Source organism: Stegodyphus dumicola, chromosome 10, assembly GCF_044657685.1.
Source record: "Stegodyphus dumicola isolate Sdum_Otavi_A_Nest chromosome 10, ASM4465768v1".
NCBI lineage: Eukaryota > Metazoa > Arthropoda > Arachnida > Araneae > Eresidae > Stegodyphus > Stegodyphus dumicola.
In genome coordinates, this window is record NC_140777.1 from 22,767,921 (window position 1) to 22,794,538 (window position 26,618).

Consider the following 26,618-nt stretch of genomic DNA (forward strand, 5'->3'; position numbering starts at 1 on the left):
ACAAAAAAAAAAAAAAAAAAAACACTGAGTCTTTTTTTTTTATCCTTATTTTACTGAGTTTTTTATCCATTTAGCCAAACGTCCTTATTATGTACTTATATTTTCACTGCTACAGAAAAATTATATAAATGTTTATTTTTTAATTTTTTCTGACGATTTACCATGTAAAATAATGTAAAAAAAATACATATAATGCAATTCTTACATACATTTTTTTAAAAATTCGTAAATTTCATCATTTATTGGAAACACGCACAGAGAAAGGCGAGTTTTTTTTCTTATCACCTCAGTAAGTTTCAAAGTTCTAGATGGGCGGTGGTTTCACAGTACGACCACCACCCACAGAATGATGGGCAAGAGTAGATTTTTTTTAAATTCATATATTCTTTGTCTCTATGATCATAATATTCAATTTCTACAGTTTTTAGTTAAAAAAATTATAAAAATAATATCATGCGTGTCAAAGGGTTAAAACCCCCATTTTACGTTTCTGCTAGTTTTTATTAAATCCAGTCCCGGAACTTTTAAACAGGTGATTTTGACCACATTTTAAAGATAAGCTTATACAATCAAAAGTCGTTAATTCAGACACCCATAATCCGGACCTCAAAGCTAAAATCTTTCTGCGCATGCGCCGCGTTGACGCATGCTCATAGGCGTTTTACGCGTGCACACAAGACATTTACGACTGCGCAAGCGCAGAATACGTTTTCACGTGCGCATTTAATGTATAACGGATGGTATAAGCTAAAATTATCTAATTATCTATTTCAGTTAATGTTGATGATTGCGTAGTTCTTTAATCTTCGAATTGGATCCGGCTTATTATTTTTTTCAGACTGTAAGAGCAATTTTATAAAAGTAAGCTTGAACTTTCGATTATGTCAAATAGAATTTCCGATGCTGGAGCTCCCAAAGGATCTAGAAAACGAAAGTTTGTTTCGATGTCCATCAAACAAAAAACGAATTGCTACAAAAAATGGATAAAGGTATATCCTTTGTTTATCTAACCATTCCGAAATCTGTTTATCAATTTCACGCTGCTCTGCGCGGGGGGGGGGGGGGGACTTCGCGCCGCGCAATGAACTGGAAGTTGATCTGTCAGCACTATCGTTATCTTCAGGGCAGATGTTTTTATTTTATTCGACTTATAATTCCTTACTAAATGTAGTATTTAATTTTGATGTACTCCGTCTTTGATATGATTTAAATCAAATTCCTCGTCATTATAAATATCACGAATACAAATCAAATAGTTTTCTGGTTGCAATTTTCTAATTTCGGCTATGCGTAAGATATGCTTTACGCATGCGCGCATTGAAAGAAATGTTTAATAAAGTAAACAAATAAATATTAAGCTTCTTTTTTTGTAAATTTTGATACCCTTTAGATCATAATTGCTCATTATTTTATAAATTACGGTTCAATATTTTTAATTTTATAATTTCTGCATGCCATCTTACCAGATTTAAACTGATGATCTATAATCCGGAATCGCCGAAGTCCCGACGATTTAAAGACTTCTGACTGTACTGTTAATACTGCCACTCCTATCTCTAGTTAGATTTTGCACCATTAACATTTGATGGAAGTGGGACCATTAATCACTTGTTCCCATTACTATTGTTCTTAAGTTTTGGTCAAGGTTTTTATGCCTTGAGTTAATGTGCATACAACAGTTGTAGAATTACTAACAATTTAAAAGTTCAAGTGGCGTTAGGCCTAATGAGGCCACCATTTGTTTACATTTGAAGCTCTTAGTGGAATAGTTAATTAATTCATTTGGTGCATCAGCTTCAGTGTATTTCTTCTCATAGGGACCAGATATCATCTTAAATTTTTTATGCACTGAAAATATTGCCTTTCTACCCATTATAGGGAGATTGATTGTTTTGGCATAGAAACTCTAATCTTAATTGCAAAACAAATTTTTTTAACTGCATTTGATGATTTAGGTTTTTCTATATTTTACAACATTCAATGACAATGTTCTGATGTATTTTTGTCTTGCCGTGAAGTGAAAACTGAATTGCTTGAATGAGAAGTATATCTCTATTGCAATTTGAGTAAATAAATTAAAAATATGTATAATTTAATAGGCCATACAAGCAAGTCATGTGGTGTCCACATCAGAATTTTTCATAGATCTTAAAGATCCATGAAAAATTAACACTAGCCTTTTAACTTTTTCTAGAATCATGGAATATTGTTAAATAATTGAGAATATTCTAATTCTCAAAATTATACGTCATTAAAGAAAATATCCGTGGAAGTGCAGCTATGAAAAGTGAAAACAGATTCAATGAGAGTAGAAACTACTACCTTGAAGTAAGCTGGATCACATTTACAGCTGTCATGCAATTTATTTACTATTAGTACGAGCAGTTAACATTAGTCAAACTCCACCAAGATTTAGGCATGTTCGATAAAACTATCACAAATTGAGCAATTATCTCTCAGAAATTTGCATTATAGAAACAGAAGAGAAAATGAAATCCCGAATACATCAATCCTGAAGTAATCAACAGCCAAAGATTTCAGAATCCAGATCACCACCCATATTCCCTGGTGGTAACAAAAGTTCTGGTAGCAGTTAATACACAAGCATGCTACACAAAATAAAAAAGAAGGGAGACAATATGCTACTTATATAATAGCTAATCAGTAAAACTGCTATTTAACTGCAGTTTTCTTATCTCAAAAGGATGAGTTGGGGACATATAGTAAGTCAAAAAAAAAAAATTCACCGTTATGATTGCAGCTAGCAATCTATTGGGCATATATTTATCATATTTTTAGATTTACAACAAATTAAACTACAATTGTCAGGTGGCCTGGTGGTGCAGTGTGCTTGTACATTGCACATCAGCCCCACAGGTCCGGGGTTCGATCCTCGGGCTGGGCAAGGTTAACTGAGCAAAGCCATACTGTCACCTGTATGGTGCTCAAAACTCTTGCAAACGATAGGCATAATCCTGCACTCCTTGCCACGATGAATTTCGTGGTCTTATGCTGATATTACAGTCAGACAAGTGAGATAAATCAAACAGAAAAACACTTTTAGCCACCCAAGAGGTATTGTGGTTAGCGTTGCTGACTGCCGTGCTGAAAGGCCCAGGTTCAATCCTGGAGAAGGCATGGATATTGTAAATGTATAGGTGTTAGTGCGGCATGGTGGCACTAAATATACGGCAAGCCAAAGTCCTCTCGTGTGGTTTTGGTGGGAAATCCTTGGACCTGTCCGCCTCTCCAAAATGCTTTCCTTAAAAATGAGGGCGGAACTGAGCTAAATCACAAAGTCACCTGAGTGGTACTCAAGGCTGTTGACAATGGCAGGTGTACTCTAGCGCTCCTTGCCACGAGGAATTTCGTGGGCTTGGCCTGACTATGTCAGACAAGTGAGCATAAGTAACAACTTTCATAGTTTCTTGACACATTGTTCTTGACACATGTTCTACGAAAGATCCTTTTATCACATGACACACAGCCAGTCTCCACATAATCCATACACATTCAAGCATATGATAAGTGACTGTGTGATAGATGATATTTTTAAAGTCCCCCCTGAAAAAAATTACTAGAATTGATGTTGGCAAAATTTGGAAGCCATGTGAGGACACATTTTTTTTTTGGGGGGGACTACAGCCCACCAGCGGCCGAGCGGTAAAGTCGCTGAACACTGGTAGTTCGGTCCGAGGTTCGAATCCCCGCGAACGGGCTGGCTGCATGGGTGTTTTCGTGGTTTTCCCCATGTGTAACGTGTATACGAGCCAGTTTCCCTTAGAAAGTCCTCCACAAAGGCATCCCTCCCCTTAGGCAGATAGCCCTAGTGAGCTTTGCCATAATTAAATACACCACCACCACCACACCTTTTGGGCTACATGTTAGATGTACGTAATGTCTAGGCAAAGCATTTGCAATGTGTGAAATGAAACTAGGACAGTCATAGTTTAATTTGAAATATCACAGGTAAATGTGTGCCAATTACATAGTTTGCTATAATCATTTATAACAGGATGATTCCTTTTGAATTACTGTTTATATTACATTCATATACAGTCAAAGTCGTTAATTCGGACACCCATAATTTGGAATGATCTATAATCCGGACCTCAAAACTAAAAGCTTTCTGCGCATGCGCCGCGTTGACACATGCGCAAAGGCGTTTACGCGTGCGCGTAAGACCTTTTACCACTGCGCATATGAGTGTGCGCAAGTGCAGAATACGTTTTCGCGTGCGCGTTTTATGTATAATGGAAGCTAAAATTATCTAATTATCTATTTCAGTTAATGTTGATGATTGCATTGTTCCTTAATTTTCGAATGGATCCGACTTATTATTATTTGCAGACTGTAAGAGCAATTTTATAAAAGTAAGCTTAAACTTTCGATTATATCAAATAGAATTTCCTATATATATTTGTTAATATGTAAAGGATCTAAAGCGAAAGTATGTTTTGAAATCCGAAATCTGTTTATCAATTTCACGCTGCTCAGCGGGTGGGGAACGCCGCAGCGGGCGCGTAATGAATTGAAGTTGATCTGTCAGCACTATCCTTATCTTCAGAGCAGATGTTTTTATTTTATTTGGCTTATAATTCCTTACCAAATTAGTATTTCATCTCGATGTGCTCCGTCTTTGATATGATTTAAAACAAGTTCCTCGTCATTATAATTCGCTTCTGATAGCGAAGAAAGTGACAGAGGTTAGTGAAAACGAAAAGATTTCGATTGACAAATTAGTCGGTGTTCTCGACACAGCAATTATAAGACTTGAACAGCGGAACTTTGTAACTGAACAAGAAATTATGTCTGTTTAATAGAATTAAAGAGAAAGTATTATCACATGAAACGAAGCAAAACTTAAACAACTTACATTGAAAGAAATGTTTAATAAAGTAAACAAATAAATATTAAGCTTTTTCTTTTTGCAAATTTTGATACCCTTTAGATCATAATTGTTCTTTATTTCATAAATTACGGTTTCGTATTTTTAATTTTAGAATTTCTGCATGCCATCTTACGAGATTTAAACTGATGATCTATAATCCGGAAAAATCGATAATCCGGAATCGCCGAAGTCCCGACGAGTCCGGATTAACGACTTTTGACTGTATAGCACAGGACTAATATTAATTTTTAAACCCTAAATCTGAACTTTCCTGAAATACTAGAGAACAAGGTATCCCTCCATTTTTTGACCCAATATATATATATATATATATATCATGAATACAAAATTATTTTAATTTTACTAGATTAAATGATATGCCAAATAAAAGGCAGTTATCTTCTGCACTAAAGTATCTTTGATAATGAAAGAAATTCACAAAAATGATTTGGGGTTTTTTCTGATGTAATGTAGACTGAATAACACTAGAACTATATTTTGGAACATTTGGGCTATCTGAACCAAGTTGTAGAAAATACAGACTATTTGAAAAAATTAACTGCATAAGCTTTTGATTGCATAAATATTGTATAATTGCACAGTGGTGTTAACCACTTGCATTAAAATACATGCCACGCACATCGAGATGCTTTTGTCTCAAACCGCGAGCGACGTGAACACCATGTCGATAGGCATTTATTGCAAAAATGAAAATAACTGGTGCACACGTCGCCTAACAACGAGATTGTTTATTTCTCGAGTTACAGCTCTGGATTGCACTCGTAGACGTGGAGCGGTGTAAATGAGACACTTTACCGCTTGTTACATTGTAGTGCACGGCACCACAATCGTGAAGTTTAGTTGCAGTGCAAGTGGTTAATACAGTGAGAAATCCTTAACCCACTGGCCTATCTTCTCTGGTATGGTTACAAACTGAATTTTATTGATCAGTTAAATGAAAAAAAAAAAAAAAAATTATTTCCACCCATACAAAATACCAACTTTTCTGTCTTGTTCTTCTCCTCAAAATAAAATGCCTAAAAAAGTTTATTGAAAAGAAGGTTTCTAGTAATAGCAATGACAAAACAGAATTTTACTTTAAAGCTTGTAAGTACTTTTAAATGCAAAGTTATAGAGAGGTTATTTTATAATGTTTAATTCAACAAGTGGAAATGATAAACAAGTGAAGATACGAAACCACTAAACTTGAGGCTGTTCAAATTTGAACTCTAGATATGCCCCCCTGGGGCTTATTAAATGGTGCATCATAAAAACACACCTGAATTTTCTTCTCCCATTTTATTTCTCTTTCTTTTTCTTTCCCTCTTCCACTGAATGGTAGTTCAGAAATGTTATTGTACTATATACATTGCAGCAATGTTTTATATCATGAATTATGCTTATTGGAAATGAAGATTTTGAAAAAGTATAGGTAGATGCCAAAATTAATGCAGATGAAAAAAGCAAACCATCAACATCAAGATGACACAATAATGATAATCACTCTAAATCCAAAAGTATTTTTTAAAGAAATTCTGGAAATGCTATAGACGTAAACTAAACACAAAACAAATCACAGAAGTTTTTTTTTCAGTTGACAGCTTTATTCAATTCCAACTATTTTTTAAATGCTCCTGATGGGACTACTTAGGTTATGATAAAATGCATAAGCATTATATGGCTAAGGGAAGATATGGTTTGTGAAGGCCGTTTGAAGGGAAACTGTTTTGTATTATACAAAATTACAAATGTATGTATTATATGAATTATTTGTATTATACGTTCACCAGGATTAGAACCTGGGTGAAACTACCAGAGCTCAGAAATTTTACGGATTGGCAATTAGTAGGTTAAATGTTCCTTAACACTTACTATCAGATTTAATGTTTTTGATAGCAGTTTAATGTTTTATATTTTGATACAATATGGATAAAAAGTAAATTTTAAGTTTTTTCCTTCTTTTAATAAATAAATAATTAAATCAGTAAGAGAGATGAGATCATTAAATGAAGATAAACAAATTGGATATTATGTTTAATGAGATTTGCAAATCAGCAAAACTAATTTAACTTTATCAACCACTGTCTAAAGAAAGTTTGCTGTATTAAAGAGAATTAAACATTTCACCAACCCAATTTTAATGAAGCAATTTAATTTGGGTTCACCAAAACAGAAAGCAGAATATGTTTCATACAAGAAAATTATTGAGATCTGGATTTAATAATAAGAAAATTTAAAAAATTATAAATGAAAATGTAATATTGACAAAATTGCTCTGTAAATAAATAGTTGGATATACAAAAATTACATGCATTTATTCACAGATTATTTTCCATGGCTACAACACAGAACTACTATGCTATGATAGTAAAAATACTCATTAAATTTTTGATATTTTCTGATTATCCATGCTTCCACTGAATAGTTGCTAATTCGCTACAGGCTTTAGACAGCATGCACAAATGCATTGGTGTAATTTTTTTTTTTTTTTTTTTTTTTTTTTTTTTGAGATAATGTGCAAAAAAGCAATAGCCATTTTCAAAATGGTGGTGGTGCATAAAGAATTTCATAAAAGAACAATTAATCAATAAAATTTAAAAATCAACGAACACAAGAAATAAAACACTTTTCCTTTTTTTTTTTTTCTGTTATACTCCACACATACCCAACGATCTGTTTTCGCTTAGAAAAAAATCACAGAATTGCAAAAACTCGGCATTTGTGCAATTTGGCATCGTATGTACATAACTGGGTTATCACATAAATGCTTTTTGGTGACACCATGTGTTGCCTTATATAAACTATTTTGGTGACATACTGCTTTACTACTTTTTCGCAACTTTTTGATAAGGATGTAAACAATCAGAAAGTATAATTTTTTTTATTTTTTTATTTAACAACTACAAATTTTCTAATTTAAAAAAAAAAGGGCTTATAAGAGAAATTAAGACAGATTGTACCTTAAACTTAAGGTATGCCACTTGATATTAATTAAAGTGTGCATCATAGAAATAAATCTGAACATAGATTTTTTTATGATATTCGAAAACAGTATTACAAATATTGATGATGATACAAAAATGATGTAACAAAAATTTTTATAAAATTACAGGGGAATTTTTTTTTTTTTTTTAAAATTTTTCCCTGTAATGGTTATGGCTTTCTCTTTTACTCAAGTTTTAAATTATTTGAAATAGCATCAATCCATATTACCTCAAATAATCAGAATCATACTGCATTCCCCCTCTTTTTTAAATAAACATGTAACAACTACAGAAACTTTTGATCAATACAAATACATTCATAAGAATTCAAAATTAGCCAAGCCATATATAAAAGCCTACTACAAAGGAATATATTAAAGAATTACCTATCTGCTATAAGTCCAAAAATTATACAACCTATACTAGTTCCCACATAAAAGATTGTTTGTGACTGGTAAGGCAACTGGTCATGTTCACATACCCAGTTCATCTAAAAAAGTATAAATTTGTATTTATCATAAACAGCCACTTTGATAAAGACTGAAAATTAATACAATAACAGTCTCAAAAGTATTTCAATGAACAATTTGAAAAGCAGACATACTTAGCTTTACAACTTTGAAATCACAGAATTAATATCTGCATATTGTAAATATTTTACAAGCAAACTATACCTAAAATGTGTATATAAATTTAATGCATAATATGGCATGCAAATAAATCTAATACGCATTAATATACTTAAATTAATCAATTTTCCAGACACAAAATCTTGTAAATTTACAGGTCCTAATAAACTGTTTTATTTCATTTTGATAATATTTTTACATAAGATGTTAAAAAGGAATTACAAACTAAAAATGTATATATAGAGAGAGAGAGAGAATCTAACATTCTGAAAGATTAAGCAAAGCCCAAATTAAAATATTTTGTCATAATATTTTTTAAATACACTACTATAATTTCTGAAATTTGATCGCATATGTAAATGCCTTTTTTTTAATTAAACGCTATTTGTTACATGCATACCTAAAATATGATTTTAACAAGTTTCAAAATTTTACATACAGCTTATTTTAAATAAAAAATATCACTGAATAAAATAAATTTCAAATAAACTTTACATTCAATGAGAACATAATTTCAGAAGATGAGAGAAAGTGTCACATATCCAATTACATATAGGAAAAACCACAAAAATCCCATGAAGAGAATTTATTCTGTAACTTGATCCCAGAAATAACGTACCAGTAGACATTATGCTTGATGATTATTACAGACTTTAGCTAACTAACTCCGCTAGTAAGTGTTGAGTGGGTTCACGAAGAGAAATTTAACAGAAATTTCTTTCTGTATGTACAAAATAGATTTAGTAAATGAAACTCATAGCATAAAAGATAAAATTTAGTGCTGTCTGAATTGAGAATAACTGATTTGTTATTTAGAGAAGTCTAGGTCTGGTGTCAGCATTGGTGTGGCAACACTGGACACCAGAATTTAGGAAAAGCAAAATTTTTAGAATTGAGAGAAGCACTGAGCAACAAAATTAAGGGATGGCAATTTTTTTTTTAATTCAGTGAAGGCAATGGGATACAAAATTGTGAGAATTTGGAGAGCCACTAGACAACAGAATTTTGGACCCACAGAGATGCACCAGACTGCAAAATGTCTATCCCTGGATAAACTTAAAAGTATATTTATCTGAGATTCAACTAAGCCTTAAGCATGTGTGGGAAACAGGCTCAATAAATAGCCAATATAATTCAGGCTTAATTTCATCAGTGTACAACAGAAGCAAGAAAAAATTTTATGAACAGCATGTTTTTAGTCATTAATTTCATGATACATTGCTAACAGTATAGCAGACACTAGCTAACGTTTATGATGATTATCACAAATTTGAAGGTGTTCATATATCGCAAACGATAAGAGAAATTTTCCAATTAATGGAATTTTGAAGAAATGTGGAGGAGTGCTAACAAACAAAGATGCTATAACAGAAGTTCTCCATTGTAATGACAATGCCCCAGTCATTAACCAACTAACAGATGGCAAAATCCATAGTATGGTTCTAAATCCAGAAAATATCTCTATCTATATACAGTGACAGAGAGGTTGAGAATGACAAAATTTCAATTCACAAATGAGTGGAAATTACCAATACAGCAACTGCAAGACTTGAACAATGGAACTTTGTAGCTGAACAAGAAATTACATCTATCTATAGAATTAAAGAGAAAGTGTTAGCACAAAAAATGTAGCAAATTAAATAACTCTTATTAAAGGAAATGTTTAATAGCAAATGTTTAAAGCAAACAAATAAATACAGTACAAAGTCCGAAAATCCGGACTCCTCGGGATTTCGGAGATTCCGGATTTGGGACTTTTCCAGATGTTAGATCATCAGTTTAAATCTAGTAAGATGGCATGTAGAAATTATAAAATTAAAAATATGAAATCATGATTTATGAAATAATGAAGTATTTATGATTTAAAAGGTATCTAAATTTGCAAGGAAAAAAAAAAAGCTTAATATTTATTTGTTTACCTTATTAAATATTTCTTTCAACGTAAGATTTTAAGTTGCTTCTTTTTTTGTGCTAATACTTTCTCTTTAATTCTATAGACAGACATAAACTCTTGTTTAGTTACATTGTTGAAGTCCTGTAACTGCTGTTTCGAGAATTCCGACTAACTTGTCAATCGAAATTTTCTCGTTTTCAGTAACTTCTCTGTTACTTTTTTCATTATCAGTAGCAGTATTTTCTGGATCTAGAACCATACTACAGATTTTGCCATTCATTAATTGATTGATGATTGAGAGGCATTGTCATCACAATGAAAAACTTCTTTTATATCATCTTCATTTATTACCGCTTCTCCACATTTCTTTACAAAATCCGTTAATTGGAAAATTTCACCTTTGTGTTGTGATATCCAAAAAGCTTTAAAAGTAATCAAATTTAGCTATCCTTCACTTTACATATTTGGCTATGCATCATGAGCTTGGCAACTAATGGCAAGTTGTTCAGTTAAATTTTATCTTGCTTGTATCGCGCACTGAAACAATTAAGCCTGAATTGTATTTGTTTAGTTATTTATTATACTTATACCTATTTCTTGCATATGCTTAAAGCTTCTCAGAGTTTTGAAAAAATAAATTCCATATATACTTAAGCCGATAAAAGGATATTTTAGGGTACCCCTTGGCGAAACTTGGTGGTACATGGATACCGAGTTTGTGCAATTCTTTGACTTATTATTTTGGCTTGCATAACGGCGATTTTTGACGCAAAAATCGCCTCTACACAAAGCCAAAATAACAAGACAAAATTGCACAATCTTGGTATCCATGTACACATCGACCTATTTTCACTTTAAAAAAAAAATTCCCAAATTGAAAAAAAATGGCATTGTGCACTCCCTTGAATTTATCTATGTACACGTCGACCTATTTTTACTCAAAAAAAAAAATCCAAAATTGCACAAACTTGCATTGCGAACTTTCTTCACTTTGTCCATGTACACATAAATATATTTTCACTTAAAAAGTCAAAGGAGCACCTAATTCTACAATACAGGCAAACAAAAAACACATAATCTCAATAAACTACATTTTAAACCAAACAATAAAATAACATAAAAGGGGGAAAACGTTATACATTTAAGCACTACAAAAAGCAAATATCCACTTACCGTATTTAGAAGTTCCTTCGTCTTTAGTCTGTGGCACACAAAATTCCTTAACAGCATCCTAAAATTATCTGAACTCAAATCCGTATACCAGCGTCACCACATCTAAACCTGTCTTCCTACAAACCCATTCAAATCCATCTAAACGGTTCTTACGTTCGACTAGACGCATATCCTTCCTACATACAGGACACTTATAATGGCTACTAAGTAAACCTTCATTTACATGCCAGTCAATTAACGCTCTTTTCCACTTTTGCTCCATATTGTCTAAAAACTTCAAATTAATCTTACTACATTCAGCCATTCTACCGTCTAAAGAATAAAACCAACACACACCACAAAAGCGCTTACAAAACATCCCATGATTCAAAATTTCCCAGAATCATGCACCCTTTGACGTCACAGTAGGGTTTCCATAACATTCAACTACCATAAATGAAACAACAACTTCGCCATAATACAAGGGGGTACCTTAAAGTCTTTAATACCACTTAAGCCTTATTGAGAGCCGGCACTAGATATCTTACTGCCTGATGCAGTTTCTGTGGGTCCTAAATTCTGCGATTCGGTGCGGCCATATGAGCCCTGGCACTGGTTCTGGGTTTATGTGAATAACAAATCAGTTATTCTTAATTCAAAAAGCCCTAACAGTAATCTTTCGGTCTATGAGTAGCATCAACAAAATTTATTTTTAGCATATGGAAAGAATTGGTAAATGTTTCCTCGCCACCATTTTTTAGGGCATTTAACTGAAATCTGTACTCATTGTCAACATAAAAGGTTACCATACTCCTTTATTATTCAATTACTAACATAAAAAAAAAGTTTAAGCATCGCTGCAGAGTCATTACTCAAGTTCTCATGTTTTGATAAACATGCAGTGATGAAGATTCGCCAGGTTGGTGTCAGGTCAACGATGTATCTATGTGGAATGTTTCGGTTTGAGATGTGTGCCAAGCAAATACGCAGCAAATGAGCCAAATTACTGATCGTACAAATCGAGACTCTCCAGATGTTTTATTATGAGCACGGAGGAGAATCAAATGCCCATGCGTAAAGCCTACAAGAAAAACGGTGTTATTGGTGGTTTGGAGGTTCGGATTTTAGATCATTCCACATAATGGACATCCGGATTTCAAACTTTGTACTGTATGAGTGGTTTTTTTTTTTTTTTTTTAACTTTGACTTTTTTAAGGTCATAACTTTGACTTTTTTAAGGTATTTCATAAATCACTATTTCCTATTTTTAATTTTATAATTTCTATATGTTACCTTATTAGATTTAAACTGATGCTAATATCAAGAAAAAATGCAAAACTAGAGTCACCACAAGTCCTGGTGAGTCAGGATCTCAGACTTTGTAATGGACTAGATCTCAGACCTACATTTATTTTTTTTTTTAAGACATAACACATCTTTACTCACTAGAAGACCAAAAATAACACATTATCAGGTAAACAATGAGCACACATATTTATATTCAGTTATTTGTATGGTCCATGGTAAAAGAGACTTTCAAATCAAAACAACCCTATTTTTTTCACTTTAGTTAGTCACTAGTTTAGATGCTTATATCCACCTGTATATGCTTTTGATGAATAAGTTATAACATTCAGAGACTGGCCTGTATACTTCCAATGTTTTTTTACCTATCAAAAGTATGCTACTATTGTGGATTAGAGTAGAGAGAAGGGTACCCCTTGTAATATCGCAAAGTTGTTGTTTCATTTATGGTAGCCTGAGTAGTTGAACGTTATGGAAACCCTATTATGAAGTAATCGGTTGCATGATTGTGGGAAATTCGTAATATGGATGTGTTTCGGTTAGTAGTATATTGCTTGTTTTGTGGTTTAGACGGTAAAATGGCTGAATGTGGTAAGATTAATTTGAAGTTTCTGTATGACTGAGCAAAAAAAATTATTTGACTGGTGTGTAAATGAAGGTTTACTTAGTAGCCATTAATAGGTGTCCTGTTTGTAGGAAGGAAATGCGTATAGTCTAATGTCGCTGCGGAGGATATTTTTTACTCTTATTTTGTGAATTTATGTGGCGATGCCAGTATACAGATTCTAGTTCAGAAAATTGTAGGAAGTTTTTGGATGCTGTTAAGGAATTTTGTTTGACTGAAGACATGTTAATTCGTAAATAAGGTAAATGGATATTTCCTTTGTGTAGTGCAAACATAAATTTCCTTTTTTATGTTATTTCATTGTTTGATTTAAAATGTAGTTTATTGAGATTATATATCTTTTTGTTGGCTACTCCTATGACTTTTTAAGCGAATATAGTTCGACTGTATATGGTTAAAGTCAAGGGAGTGCACAATGCCAAGTTTGTGCAATTCTCTGATGTTTTTTTAAATGAAAATAGGTCGATATGTACATGAATACCGAGTTTGTGCAATTCTTTGTCTTGTTATTTTGGCAAGCCAATATAATGAGTAAAAGAACTGCACAAACTTGGTATCCATGTACCGCCAAAAATCACCAATTTTTGCCAAAGGGTACCCGTAAATATATTTTTACCCTATTGTGATTCGAATTACGCAAAGGAACTTAATCTAATGAACATACTGTATAACAGCATTCAGAATCAGATTTTGTTTCTCAAGTTTCACACGTTTTACATATGCCAGCCTACACTAGAGCTTTCATTTGTAGAATAATGGAGTGACAGTACCGTTTTAACATTCAATGCATAAAATAAATAAGGTTACATATTTTTGCATTTCTGTACAGTTCTGCAATTTACTAAAGTTGCATATTTTTAGTATTACTTTTCTGTTAGTTTCCAAAGTTGCACTTTTTTTGTAAAATTAATTCACCTATACAGTCAAAAGTCGTTAATCCAGACTCGTCGGGCCATTCCGGATTATTGATTTTTTCGGATTATAGATCATCAGTTTAAATCTGGTAGGATGGCATGCAGAAATTATAAAATTAAAAATATGAAACCGTAATTTATGAAATAAAGAACAATTATGATCTAAAGGGTATCAAAATTTACAAAAAAAAAAAGCTTAATATTTATTTGTTTACTTTATTAAACATTTTTTTCAATGCAAGTTGTTTAAGTTGGTTCGTTTTATGTGATAATACTTTCTCTTTAATTCTATGAACAGACATAATTTCTCCTTCAGTTACAAAGTTCCGCTGTTCAAGTCCTATAATTGCTGTGTCGAGAATACCGACTAATTTGTCAATCGAAATCTTTTCGTTTTCAATAACCTCTGTGTCACTTTCTTCACTATCGGAAGCGAACAATAATGATGAGGAATTTGATTTAAATCATATCAAAGACGGAGAACATCGAGATGAAATACTACATTTAGTAAGGAATTATAAACCAAATAAAATAAAAACATCTGCTCTGAAGATAAGGATAGTGCTGACAGATCAACTTCCAATTCATTGAGTGCCTCGGCATTTCCCCCCTGCCGCAGAGCAGCGTGAAATTGATAAACAGGTTTCAGAATTGTTAGAGAAACGAAGGATATGCCTTTATCTATTTTTTGCAGCAATTCCACTTTTTGTTTAATGGACTTCGAAACATACTTTCGCTTTGTAGATCCTTTACATATTAGTAAATATATATCGGAAATTCTATTTGACATAATCGAAAGGTCAAGCTTACTTTTATAAAATTGCTCTAACAGTCTGCAGAAAATAATAAGCCGGATCCAATTCGAAGATTAAGGAACAACACAATCTGCAACATTAACTGAATTAGATAATTTTAGTTTAGCTTATACCATCCGTTATGCATTCAACGCGCATGCGTAAACATATTATGCACATGCGCACATGCATATTCGCAGCCGTAAAGGTCTTAAGCGCATGCGTCAGCAAGACGCATGCGCAGAAAGTTCGTAGCTTTGAGGTCCGGATTATGGGTGTCCGAATTAACGACTTTTGACTGTAATAATAAAAGCAGAGGCACCAGAACAAACATAGCAATATTATAAAACTTTACTTAATTTCATAGCAAGAACTATGAATAATTGTATAAATATAATTTTCAATTAACATTTTTTAATTAAAGCTGTATCATAAGAAATTTTTATTTTTATGTTATTATAAATACCAAAAAATAATAATAAAAAAGGAGGGGAGGGTACAACTCTAATATATGCCCTAATTTCACCAAATGTGGCGATATGTGTTCTGCGCTGGTTTTTGGCACGATTGCGTGTTCTATGGCAACCCTGTTGACATTGAAAAATCTTTCGCTGGAACTCGTTGATTCGCCTCTGTGTCTGAGAAGATGGGAGGGAAAGATAAAATGGTAGTTGTTGAATTGAAGTTCGGCAAAAGGAAATATCATTGTGGCTATCCTGTTGAGGGGTAGTGGATATTTGGAAGTGTGGAAAGAGGGTCTGGGAGATTATTTTTAAACGCAGTGCATGATAGAAGTAAGGATTTGTGATTTTATTTATTTGTGAACCATAGTATAAATTTTCTGGATAGTGTGTCTGGCTGTCATGTAAATACGATAGTGATTACGTGGCGGCATGTTAAAGGCGGTATGAAATTTATATTTCTGCTATTCGAAAACGCATTAATTCATGGTAAGTGCATTTTATTTTATCCTTGTTCTTATTTTGTAGAATGTTATGTTCATTGGTTCTTTAGTATGAATTTCTGTCGTTATTGCTGTTTTTTTAACTAGTTTGAAATTTATTTTAGTTTATTTTGTTGTTTAGTGTCTAGACTGTGCAATTCGTAGATGTTTTTTAAAGTTGAAACAGAACGCTGTGTACATGGTATTATTTGAAATTTATTGTTGTTATGTTATTTTATTAAAGCGAGGAGTGCGTAGATCGTAGATTCCTTCCTTGCCTAAAGTGTGCAATTTGTAGAATTTTTTTTTAGTTTAAACAGGATGCTGTGTACATGGTATTCTTTGAAATTTATTGTTATGTTAATTTATTAAAGCGAAGTTAACGTAGTTTGTAGATTCGTTCATTGCCTACATTGTGCCATTCGTAGATGTTTTCTTAAGTTAAAACATGTTGCTGTGTACATGGATTCTTGTCAAATATTTTTGGTTAGAAACTTTACGTTTTTGCTATCTAAATTTTTTGTTTTTATTTCGGATTTTTAGCTAAATTGTATGTTGAAAACGTAGTTTTTGCATGTGCGAAAACCGCGTTTTTGGAGACATTTTAAGCTAAAAGTTCGAAATGTAGAACTTTTAGAACAAATTTAGATAGTAATATGGCAGCGTGAAGTTTCTCGCCAAAAATACTTGGAGCGAAATTTGGTGACTTGAGGGCGCATAACAGAGTAGTTCCGAGGGGAGAATATGACAAAGCACGTACTTCAGTAGCTACAGTTGGATATAATTCACTGAAATCATAAATCCATCCATTCTGACATTTCATAGTTTCTCCTGTTCTATCCGAGAGATTTGCTTCCCAGTTGAAGGAGTAATTTGATGAAATATACATCTCACACTGCATGGGTAGTACTTGACCTTCTCTTACTTCAAAAGGAACAGTCAAATTCGACGAATTTAGGCCCAAGTGAAAATTTTCCTCTTCGTACAGTCTGCATCTGTGTTCTGGTACCAAAATGATGAAGAACTGTGTAAAGTAAACCAATGCACACAGACTAGCAGACGGAACAACAAGGAACATACAAAGTAACTTCTGGTATACACCAAAGTCCCCAACTTCTTGTAAAGCATCATTGAAGTCCATAACTAAATTTCCTATTATTTATGCAGCACCCGAAGGCAGCATGGTCTAATTTAGATATTAATGTCTGAAAAAAAAACCACATGCAAATTAAAAAAATATATGAACAAACAATTATCACAGCATTAAATAATATAAACTATATTAAAATTAATATTTATAATATCAAATACTGAAGTGATAATTTTTTACATTACAGCGGTATTCAATGGTTCAAAATTGACAAACACATGATGAACATTTTTAAGCTCACAATAAATTAGTCTCACAAAACCATTCTCTTTCCATATACGCGCACAGTGAGTCTCCCCATATACTGTGCTGACCAAATGAAATATAATACATAAGTTAATTATCAATAGCTGCCTCTTCAAATATGAGTACTTAAAATATGGGCTCAAGACAATTTCAGATTTTCATAATATGCTTAAGAAAAACCTACGAAGAAAAGCAGTTAATTGAACTCTGAAGGTAACTGTTTGCATATAAGCAAAAAATTTCTAATTTTAGCCGAATTTATATAATAATGAAAGCAAATTATTTCCTTACGCTATAAATAATAATGAACATTACTTTTAATCAAATTACCATGAAATATTTTATTACTTTTGCAATGCAAAAGCATTTAAAGTTACTAATTCCGGGGAAACGCGAGGGACAAAAAACAGAAACTTACGGTCTAAAATATTCACAAGAAAATGCTTAGCAAAGGTCACATAATTTTATTTTGTTTACATCTCAACATGTTCCGGTAATGCCATTTACTACTCGTCAATGTTACCAAAAAAATTAAAGACAAAATTCGTTAACGCTTTTCAAGTAAAACTTTTATATAATCTTAATTCTGAAAATTATTTTAAAGCCTTAAGACTTTCTTTCAGAAATTATTCGTTTTTTTCATGCATATCACTTAAGGTGCTTACAGCTCAGTAAGTTAACACCTTGGCACATGAGCTGTGTTGCCAAGCAGACGGTTTTTGAGAAATGAGAAGTGAGTGTGGGGTGTGCGTGCATGTGATCAGTATTAATTTTATCGAACTTGTATCGCGTGTAAACCTTGAATTTGTTATCCATAAATCTTATCAGTCAGTCAGTGTAAGATTAAATATTTTGTTTGCAAGTGATGAAGGTTGAGTTTAATCAAAATGTCTTCAAATGAGTTACTAGAATCACTGATTTGTCTCCGTGTAAAAGATGAGCGAATATTTTTTGTTTCGAAATTGGAAGCAGACATTCAGTCAGTATTCCGTGAAATTAGTAATAATAAGAAAATCAAAAATATAATGGTTCAAAAATATTTGAAACAAGGAAATATTTTTTTAAAAGGGGACTTTTATGTGCTTCTTCAAAGTCCTGAGGGTTGTCGCTATTTAGAGTATTCTGAGGAATTGGTTGAAAAGCTTAAAGATATATCTTATATTTTAGACGCTGAAATTTATTCACATTTTTACTTGACATTTCGTTTAAATCGACCATTTGTGTTTAAAAAAGTTTTTGACGAAGTCTTGAAATATGGTAAAACATACGGTATGTTTGAAAAACGCCAATCAGTGTTAGTTTTGGTGCACAATGAAAACTTGAACAATTTCGATAAGATGCGGAATTCATTATCTGCAGAACATGTTATATCATTTTTGAGCGCTAATCATTTTACAGTTTACTACCATTTCATTGACTCAGTTAAATCATGCATAAGCTTAAACGGAAATGAAATTATTTGTCCTGAAGATTGTTCGTTTAATGATACGCATCAGAGTTTAGAGAGCAAAGCAAGTCATTCTGAGTGGAAAATATGTTGTGATGTGCATGATTGTTTGTGCTTGGATGGTAAAGCATTCTTAGAGAAATACGACCTAGTAAAATATGGCAAAAGTATAAATCACATAAAAATATCGAAAAACAGTGTCTCTGATCTTTTAACTAAAGCTGCATACATAAAGCACATAATGTCAAAGCATATGTCTAATAAGCCTGACTACATATTACACATTATTTCACATTCACAAAAGATAATTATTTATGAATCGTGCATATTATTGCAAATGCTGGATGATGTCAGTTTAGACAATGTTTTCATTATAAATCAAAGTACTAGTCCTAAAAACAAATCAGAAATATCCATTACTGAATTTATAAATGCACAAAAAGAAGAAATACAGAATGCAATGGCACATAAATATGACCCAGATATATCCCATGATAAATTGTGGTCATCTCGTATTGATATTTTGCTAGATTCTGCTGTAAAATTTAGTTTTTTGAAAAGAAGTTCAAGTATGGTATTAAAATTACAAGTTCCTAATCGTGACAGTAACTCGGTAAAAAATCCTGGTATATTTGTCCAATATAACTTTGCTCGCCTTTCAAACTTATTTAAAAATTTTGAATTAAAAGTGAAAGAAGGTTATTATAATCCATTACCATCTTTGGAAAATATCAACTTTGAATTTCTTAAGCTAGAAGAAGAGTGGTATTTATTTACATATGTTCTTTCATTTCCTGGTGTCATACAAGATATCATTAATTCTATTGCGAATGAGAATCCATTAAAATATTGTTTCCCTATTAAAAAAATTTGCATTTTACTATCTGAATTGTCCCATCATTTGAGTGTTTATTATAGTAGAATTCGTATTTTAGGAGGACCTCAGCCACAGTTGCAGAAAGTAATGCATGCAAGATTATGGTTATTAAAGAGTATTTATCAAGTGTTAAGTAACTGTTTACAGTTATTGAATATTCAAGGTCTTGAACAAATGTAGCACCATTCATTATTGTATATGTATATGGATCAATAGACACAATTGTATTTCTCATAATAAATTTAAATTTCATCCATAAATTTTAATATGTATAAATTATTGTGTGGCTTTTATTTTACATTACATGCCTGCATTTTTATAGTAATATTAATTTAATTTTTAAAATTCTTTTGACAACTCTTCCATCCTCAAAATGACTCGTAATTTTCTTTCATCTTAAAATACTCTTCTCTTTATCGTATAATACTCAGTTAAATATATATGTATCTTCAAATGACTGGTACTGAAGGTATGATATCTAAGGAGCTAATGTAAATATTTCTAAACTATGAAGTAAGTGAATAATTTTGAAGTTATGTGAACTTATGAAATACTTGTACTCCTGTTCTCTTTTAAAATATCTTCTGAGATACTTTGGTAATGAATTTAGAAAATTCCTGTCAAAGGCATTCACATATTTTAAAAAATAAATTGCTATATTGAAATATGGTTAAGTTAGCTTCTGATTCTGTATAATTATTTTTTTGTGCTTTTTTTCCTTCTAAATTCTGTAAATTCATTTAATATCATATTTTCAATGGTGAAATTTGCATAAAATACTTAAGTATGTAGTTAAGCTTATAATAGGTATCATATAAATATTCAGATTAATTTAAGTACAGGAACATAAATGCCATTATTTAACACTATATTTAAAAAAAAAAAAAATCTGAAAGCTTTCAGATTCTATATTATGCCCAAAGGGGCTTTTTTTATTTACACGCACACAGAGGTTTCAAGAGCATAATAGCAGGCTCAAAATATTTAAGAAACAGTGTATCTTTAGAATATCTGATAGGTAGTCTCGCTCGCTGGAGATAAAAATGTTTTTTTTTCTGTACAGTGTTGTAATTGCTTGCTTTGAAATCGTTCAGTTTTTTTTAATCAAAAAATCGTTAGGGTTTTACAAAATATGAAATAGACAATAAGACAAATTCAAAATTTGGGCTTCCAAATGCCCATATTCGGGTGGAGGACTGCATTATTCAAAATTGATTGATGTATTTTTAAGTATACCTGCAAACAATTAGAGGTTTTTATTCAAAAGTTCCTAAGATATATGTCAATTTGCAATTTGGCGTATTTATTATAAGCGATAATAACGAAAATGTGGTTAATGCACTCTGTTAAAATTATTTGAAAGTATGACAGGTGAATTATTCTTGGCGTAAACTGAAAAAAAAATCCGCCAAGATAACTTTTTAAGTTTCTCCACACACTTCTCACCAAAAATTACAAAATTTAATATCTAGGCATAATTTGAGTCGTAGAATCGAAATATGGAAAAAAAATTGGGTGCTACTTTGGTAGACGGTTCTACGGATTTTGGCGAGTAATACGACTTATGGTAACCGATACTTTGTTGTCGTTTTGTTTAAAAAAGAATGTGTTTTATTATGCATAAATTCCGTGTTTTAAATATTATTTATGGCTTCTAAATATTAAAAATCAATGTAATTTTGCATTTTTATTTGAAATAAATTTTTTTTTATAATATTTTATATAATTTTATGTTGTGGATGATGTAATCAATGACATCACCTTGCTTAAAAAGTAATTGGTTTTATTAATATCTATAAATTTAATCTAATGTTTAAAACATTATTTATGGCTGTTAAATATTAAAATACAATTTAATTTTGCATTTGTTTTAAAAATAATTTTATTATGAATCATTATTTAAATAATTTTAATTTTATAAGTGATGTAATCAGCTCCCTGATTAGTTACTGAATATTTGTGCATTCCCGCGCCATTTTAAAATTTTATTATTGATCTCTTCGAATTCCTCAAATTTCAAATGAAATGGATATGTCCGTTTCGATGATGAATGTTGTTATTGGTAATTACCAAGGATTATTGGTATTGGAATAAAACAATCGCCCTTCGAGACCCTATTTTGGCCAACCTGTTTTTCCTAATCAAAGATTTATTTATAAATTGTTCATAGTGACAGAGAAAATTTGTTTTAAATTTTTGGAGAAAACCTCGCTAATTACTTCTTCAGTGAAATGTGAGAGATGTGTATCACAGATGAAGATCATTAGACTTTTTTTTTTTTTTTTTTTTTTTTTTTTTTTTTGTGGTACTTATCAATATACGACAGGTAAAATACTTTAAAAAAAATGTAAGTACATAATTTTCTTTTACTTTATAATTGTATACTTCAATTTTTATTACAAAAATTAATAGAATGTTATCAAAAATTCCTGAGATATTTATTACCACATATGTTTTAATGTTAAATAATTAAATCCTATAAAACTTATTTTAAAGTATTTAAGTACTATTTTAATTCTTTTAAACATTAGTATGATGTTTTTAATTTGATATTCAATTTAAGTAATATTTTAATCCAATTAAATGTTGGCGCAATGTTTTCATAATGGTGTTTTTATTCTATTATATGAAAGTAAAAATTTAACCTTACTTTAGCATTTTAAACTCTTATTAAATGTATTTATTTACATTTGTCAGCCATCTTAAAAAATGTTTTCAACAAAACATTAATCCATTATTTTTAATGATATTTATTTTCTTAAAGTTTCCAATACTTTACTACAGTCAAATGTCGTTAATCCGGACTCGTCGGGACTTCCGCGATTCCGGATTATAGATCATCAGTTTAAATCTGGTAAGATGGCATGCAGAAATTATGAAATTAAAAATATGAAACCATAATTTATGAAATTAAGAACAATTATGATCTAAAGGGTATCAAAATTTACAAAAAAAAAAAAAAAAAAAAAGCTTCATATTTATTTGTTTACTTTATTAAACATTTCTTTCAATGTAAGTTGTTTAAGTTGCTTCGTTTTTTATGTGATAATACGTTCTCTGTAATTCTATAAACAGACATAATTTCTTGTTCAGTTACAAAATTCCGCTGTTCAAGTCCTGTAATTGCTGTGTCGAGAATACCGACTAACTTGTCAATCGAAATTTTTTCGTTTTCAGTAACATCTGTCACTTTCTTCGCTATCGGAAGCGAATTATGATGACGAGGAATTTGATTTAAATTGTATCAAAGACGGAGTACATCGAGATGAAGTACTGCATTTAGTAAGGAATTATAAGCCAAATAAAATAAAAACATCTGCCCTGAAGATAAGGATAGTGCTGACAGATCAACTTCCAATTCATTGCGCGCCGCGGTGTTAAAGATAAACAAAGTTTAGATAAACAAACGTTAAAGTTTAGATAAACAAAGGATATGCCTTTATCCATTTTTTGCAGCAATTCCACTTTTTGTTTAATGGACTTCGAAACATACTTTCGCTTTGTAGATCCTTTACATATTAGTAAATATATATCAGAAATTCTATTTGAAATAATAGAAATATTTTCGAATATAAATATTTATAATCGAAAGTTCAAGCTTACTTTTAAAAAATTGCTCTAGCAGTCTGCAAAAAATAATAAGCCGAATCCAATTCGAAGATTAAGGAACAACGCAATCTGCAACATTAACTGAGATAATTTTAGCTTAGCTTATACCGTTCGTTATACATTAAACGCGCATTCGTAAATGTATTTTGCACATGCGCACATGCATATTCGCAGCCGTAAAGGTCTTAAGCGCATGCGTCAATGCCATGCATGCGCAGAAAGTTTGTAGCTTTGAGGTCCGGATTATAGATCATTCCGGATTATGGGTGTCCGAATTAACGACTTTTGACTGTATATGCCTAAAATACATAAAACAGCGTTTTTCAAGATGGCTGACGACTGTAAAAACCGCGTCAATGTGAATCGCCAAAAATCCGTGCAACTGTCTACCATAGTAGTACCAAAAATTGGTGTGTTATTTTAGGAAAACTCTGATTTTGTGTCAAAATACCTATGTTAGGACAATGCTATATATAAATCTGGTGCTACTTTGGTAGACGGGTGCACAGATTTTGGCGATTTTTTTGGGGAGGGAGCGATACGACTTTTGGTAAACCCATTACCAAAAAGTTATTTATGGTAACCGCTGGTTTGTTGTCATTTTATTTAAAAAATAATGTGTTTTATTATGCATAAATTCCGTACTTTAAATATTTTTTACGGCTTATAAATATTAAAAATCAATTTAATTTTGCATTTTTATTTGAAATAAAAATTTCATTGTTTAATATATTTTATGTTGTGGATGATGTAATGAATGACGTCACATTACTTTAAAAGTAATTGGTGTTAATATCTATAATCTAATGTTTTAAACATTATTTATGGCTGTTAAATATTAAAATACAATTTAATTATGCATTTTTTTAAAACGATTTTATTGTGTATGATTATTTAAATAATTTTAATTCTATTCATGATGTAATCAGCTACTTGATTAGTTACAAAATATTTGTACATTAACGAACTGTAATCAACTTCCTGATTCGTTACTGAATATTTGTGCATTACCGCACCATTTTAAAATTTTAGTATTCATCTCTTCGAATTCCTTAGATCACATTTTTCAAATTTTTTTTCATTGATATCTAATTTATGATTCCGATTTTTTTGTGGTACTTATCAATATATATATATATGACAGGTTAAATACTAAAAAAAAATGTAAGTACATATTTTTCTTTTACTTTATAATTGTATACTTAAATTTTTATTTAAAAAATTAATACAGTACAAAGTCTGTAATCCGGACCTCAAAGCTACAAACTTTATGCGCATGCGTAAACGCATCCGCGTTTAATGTATAACGGACGGTATAAGCTAGGCTAAAATTATCTAAGAGATTTCAGTTAATGTTGCAAATTGTCCTGTTCCTTAATCTTCTAGTTGGGTTCGGCTTATTATTTTTTGCAGACTGTTAGAACAATTTTATAAAAATTAAGCTTGAACTTTCGATTATGCCAAAAAGAGTTTCCAATTCTAGAGCTGCCAAAGGATCTACAAAGCGAAAGCATGTTTCGATGTCCATTAAACAAAAAGTGAAATTGCTGTAAAAAATGGATAAAGGCCTATCCGTCTCAAAATTATGCGAGAAGTGGGGCATTGGAAAGTCCACTATATATGACACAAGAAAAAAGGAACTTTTTGAATTTTTCGTGGAAGCATCTTAAACAACTTGTATTGAAAGAAATGTTTAATAAAGTAAAAAATAAATATTAAGTTTTTGTGTGTGTGTGTGTGTGTGTTAATTTTGATACCCTTTAGATCATAATTGTTCTTTATTTCATAAATTACGATTTCATATTTTTAATTGTATAATTTCTGTATGCCATCTTACCAGATTTAAATTGATGATCTGTAATGCGGAAAAATCCCTAATCCGGAATCGCCGAAGTCCCAATTACGGACTTTGTACTGTACACTGTTTTCAAAAATTGCTGAGATATTTATTGCCACATATGTTTTAATATTAAATAATTATATCCTATAAAACTTATTTTAAAGGATTTGAATTCAAGTAGTATTTTAATTCTTTTAAACGTTGGTAAGATGTTTTTAATTCGATATTCAATTTAAGTAATATTTTAATTCTATTAAACGTTGGTGCAATGTTTTTATTCTATTTCTTTGTTATATGAAAGTAACAATAACCTTACTTTAGTATTTTTTACTCATAGTAAATGTATTTATTTACATTTGCCTGCCATCTAAAAAAAATGACATTTTCAACAAAAAATTAATCCATTACTTATAAAGATATTTATTTTTTTGGATAAATATCGTTAAAAGTAACGACAGCTTTTTTTCAAGATGGCTAACAATTTTAAAAACTGTGCCGACGTAAATCGCCAAAAATCCGTGCAATCGTCTACCAAAGTAGCACCATAAATCTAATATATTTCCTAAGTCACACTTTCCGAGACATGGAAAACGCAAGTTGAATTTCGCCAATCGGTCCAGTAGAATGGAAGATGTAGAACTGTCCCCTCTTCTTTTTCGCAGTGTACATGTAATATTTTTGGATGAGGAGAGAACATATTAAATCATATTTGTGCTGGTCAGAGGTTAGCTAGGGCTTTCAGTGCCCAGAGACGACTGAATATTGTGCGCCCCTTTCTGTGTTCCAAGAATTTAAAATGTTTCATTCTAAAATTTCGTAACATCAGTTTGGCGTCCCTTGAATGCTATGGCGATAGATGTCTTCCCTTGCCCTACCCTAGCTAAGCCACTAGTAATGGGGACGATAATGGCATTACATTGTGCAACAATTGCGCTGCAATCAACTGTAGCGATCATGAAGATTCAATATCCATTTTTATTTCTGAGCTGGAATAACTTTTTAGAAAAACATTTTTTCTTACTTGGTACTACATTGGAGTGCTAAACATGCCTCACAATTTTGTATATGCAGTTGCATATTTAACAATATAGAATGCAAATAAGCCAGGAGAGACGGATTATTCAAGGCAGAGCAAGCAGCAAAAGAGGATGTAGAGATAGTTGTGGTAACGTTTAACAAGCTTGGCTTCATTGTTTTAATCCTGACTGATGACGTTTCGCAGTGCAGATGTGAAAGAGATTGTCTTTAGAAATTTGAAAGTCTATATACGAATTAAAATACTAATTTTGTTAGTGGTTGTTGTCTTTCATGTTTATAT

General features: G+C 31.4%; 2 protein-coding genes across 4 annotated transcripts in view; one reads left to right on the forward strand and one right to left on the reverse strand.

The window, feature by feature from the left end:
• Nucleotides 1-18,284, reverse strand: part of LOC118189211 (carcinine transporter-like) — an 89,776-nt gene extending 71,492 nt beyond the window's left edge. For 2 of the 3 annotated variants that reach the window (XR_015043371.1, XM_035359785.2), the window contains exons 1-3: nucleotides 17,946-18,240; nucleotides 16,892-17,336; nucleotides 8,262-8,365 (exon numbers count right to left, since the gene is read on the reverse strand). Coding sequence is in view for 2 of the 3 variants with exons in the window: in XM_035359785.2 (XP_035215676.1) it covers nucleotides 8,262-8,365; nucleotides 16,892-17,272 (485 nt within the window). In the remaining variant the exon portion in view is untranslated. Of the gene's footprint in view, nucleotides 1-8,261; nucleotides 8,366-16,891; nucleotides 17,337-17,945 lie in introns of all 3 variants that reach the window. The other variant, XM_085824778.1, reaches the window with a different exon arrangement.
• Nucleotides 18,274-20,479, forward strand: LOC118189212 (DALR anticodon-binding domain-containing protein 3). Its single transcript, XM_035359786.2, has one exon. The coding sequence runs from the start codon at nucleotides 18,415-18,417 to the stop codon at nucleotides 20,029-20,031; it is 1,617 nt and encodes a 538-aa protein (XP_035215677.1). The 5' UTR covers nucleotides 18,274-18,414; the 3' UTR covers nucleotides 20,032-20,479.
• The last annotated feature ends 6,139 nt before the right edge of the window (nucleotides 20,480-26,618 follow it).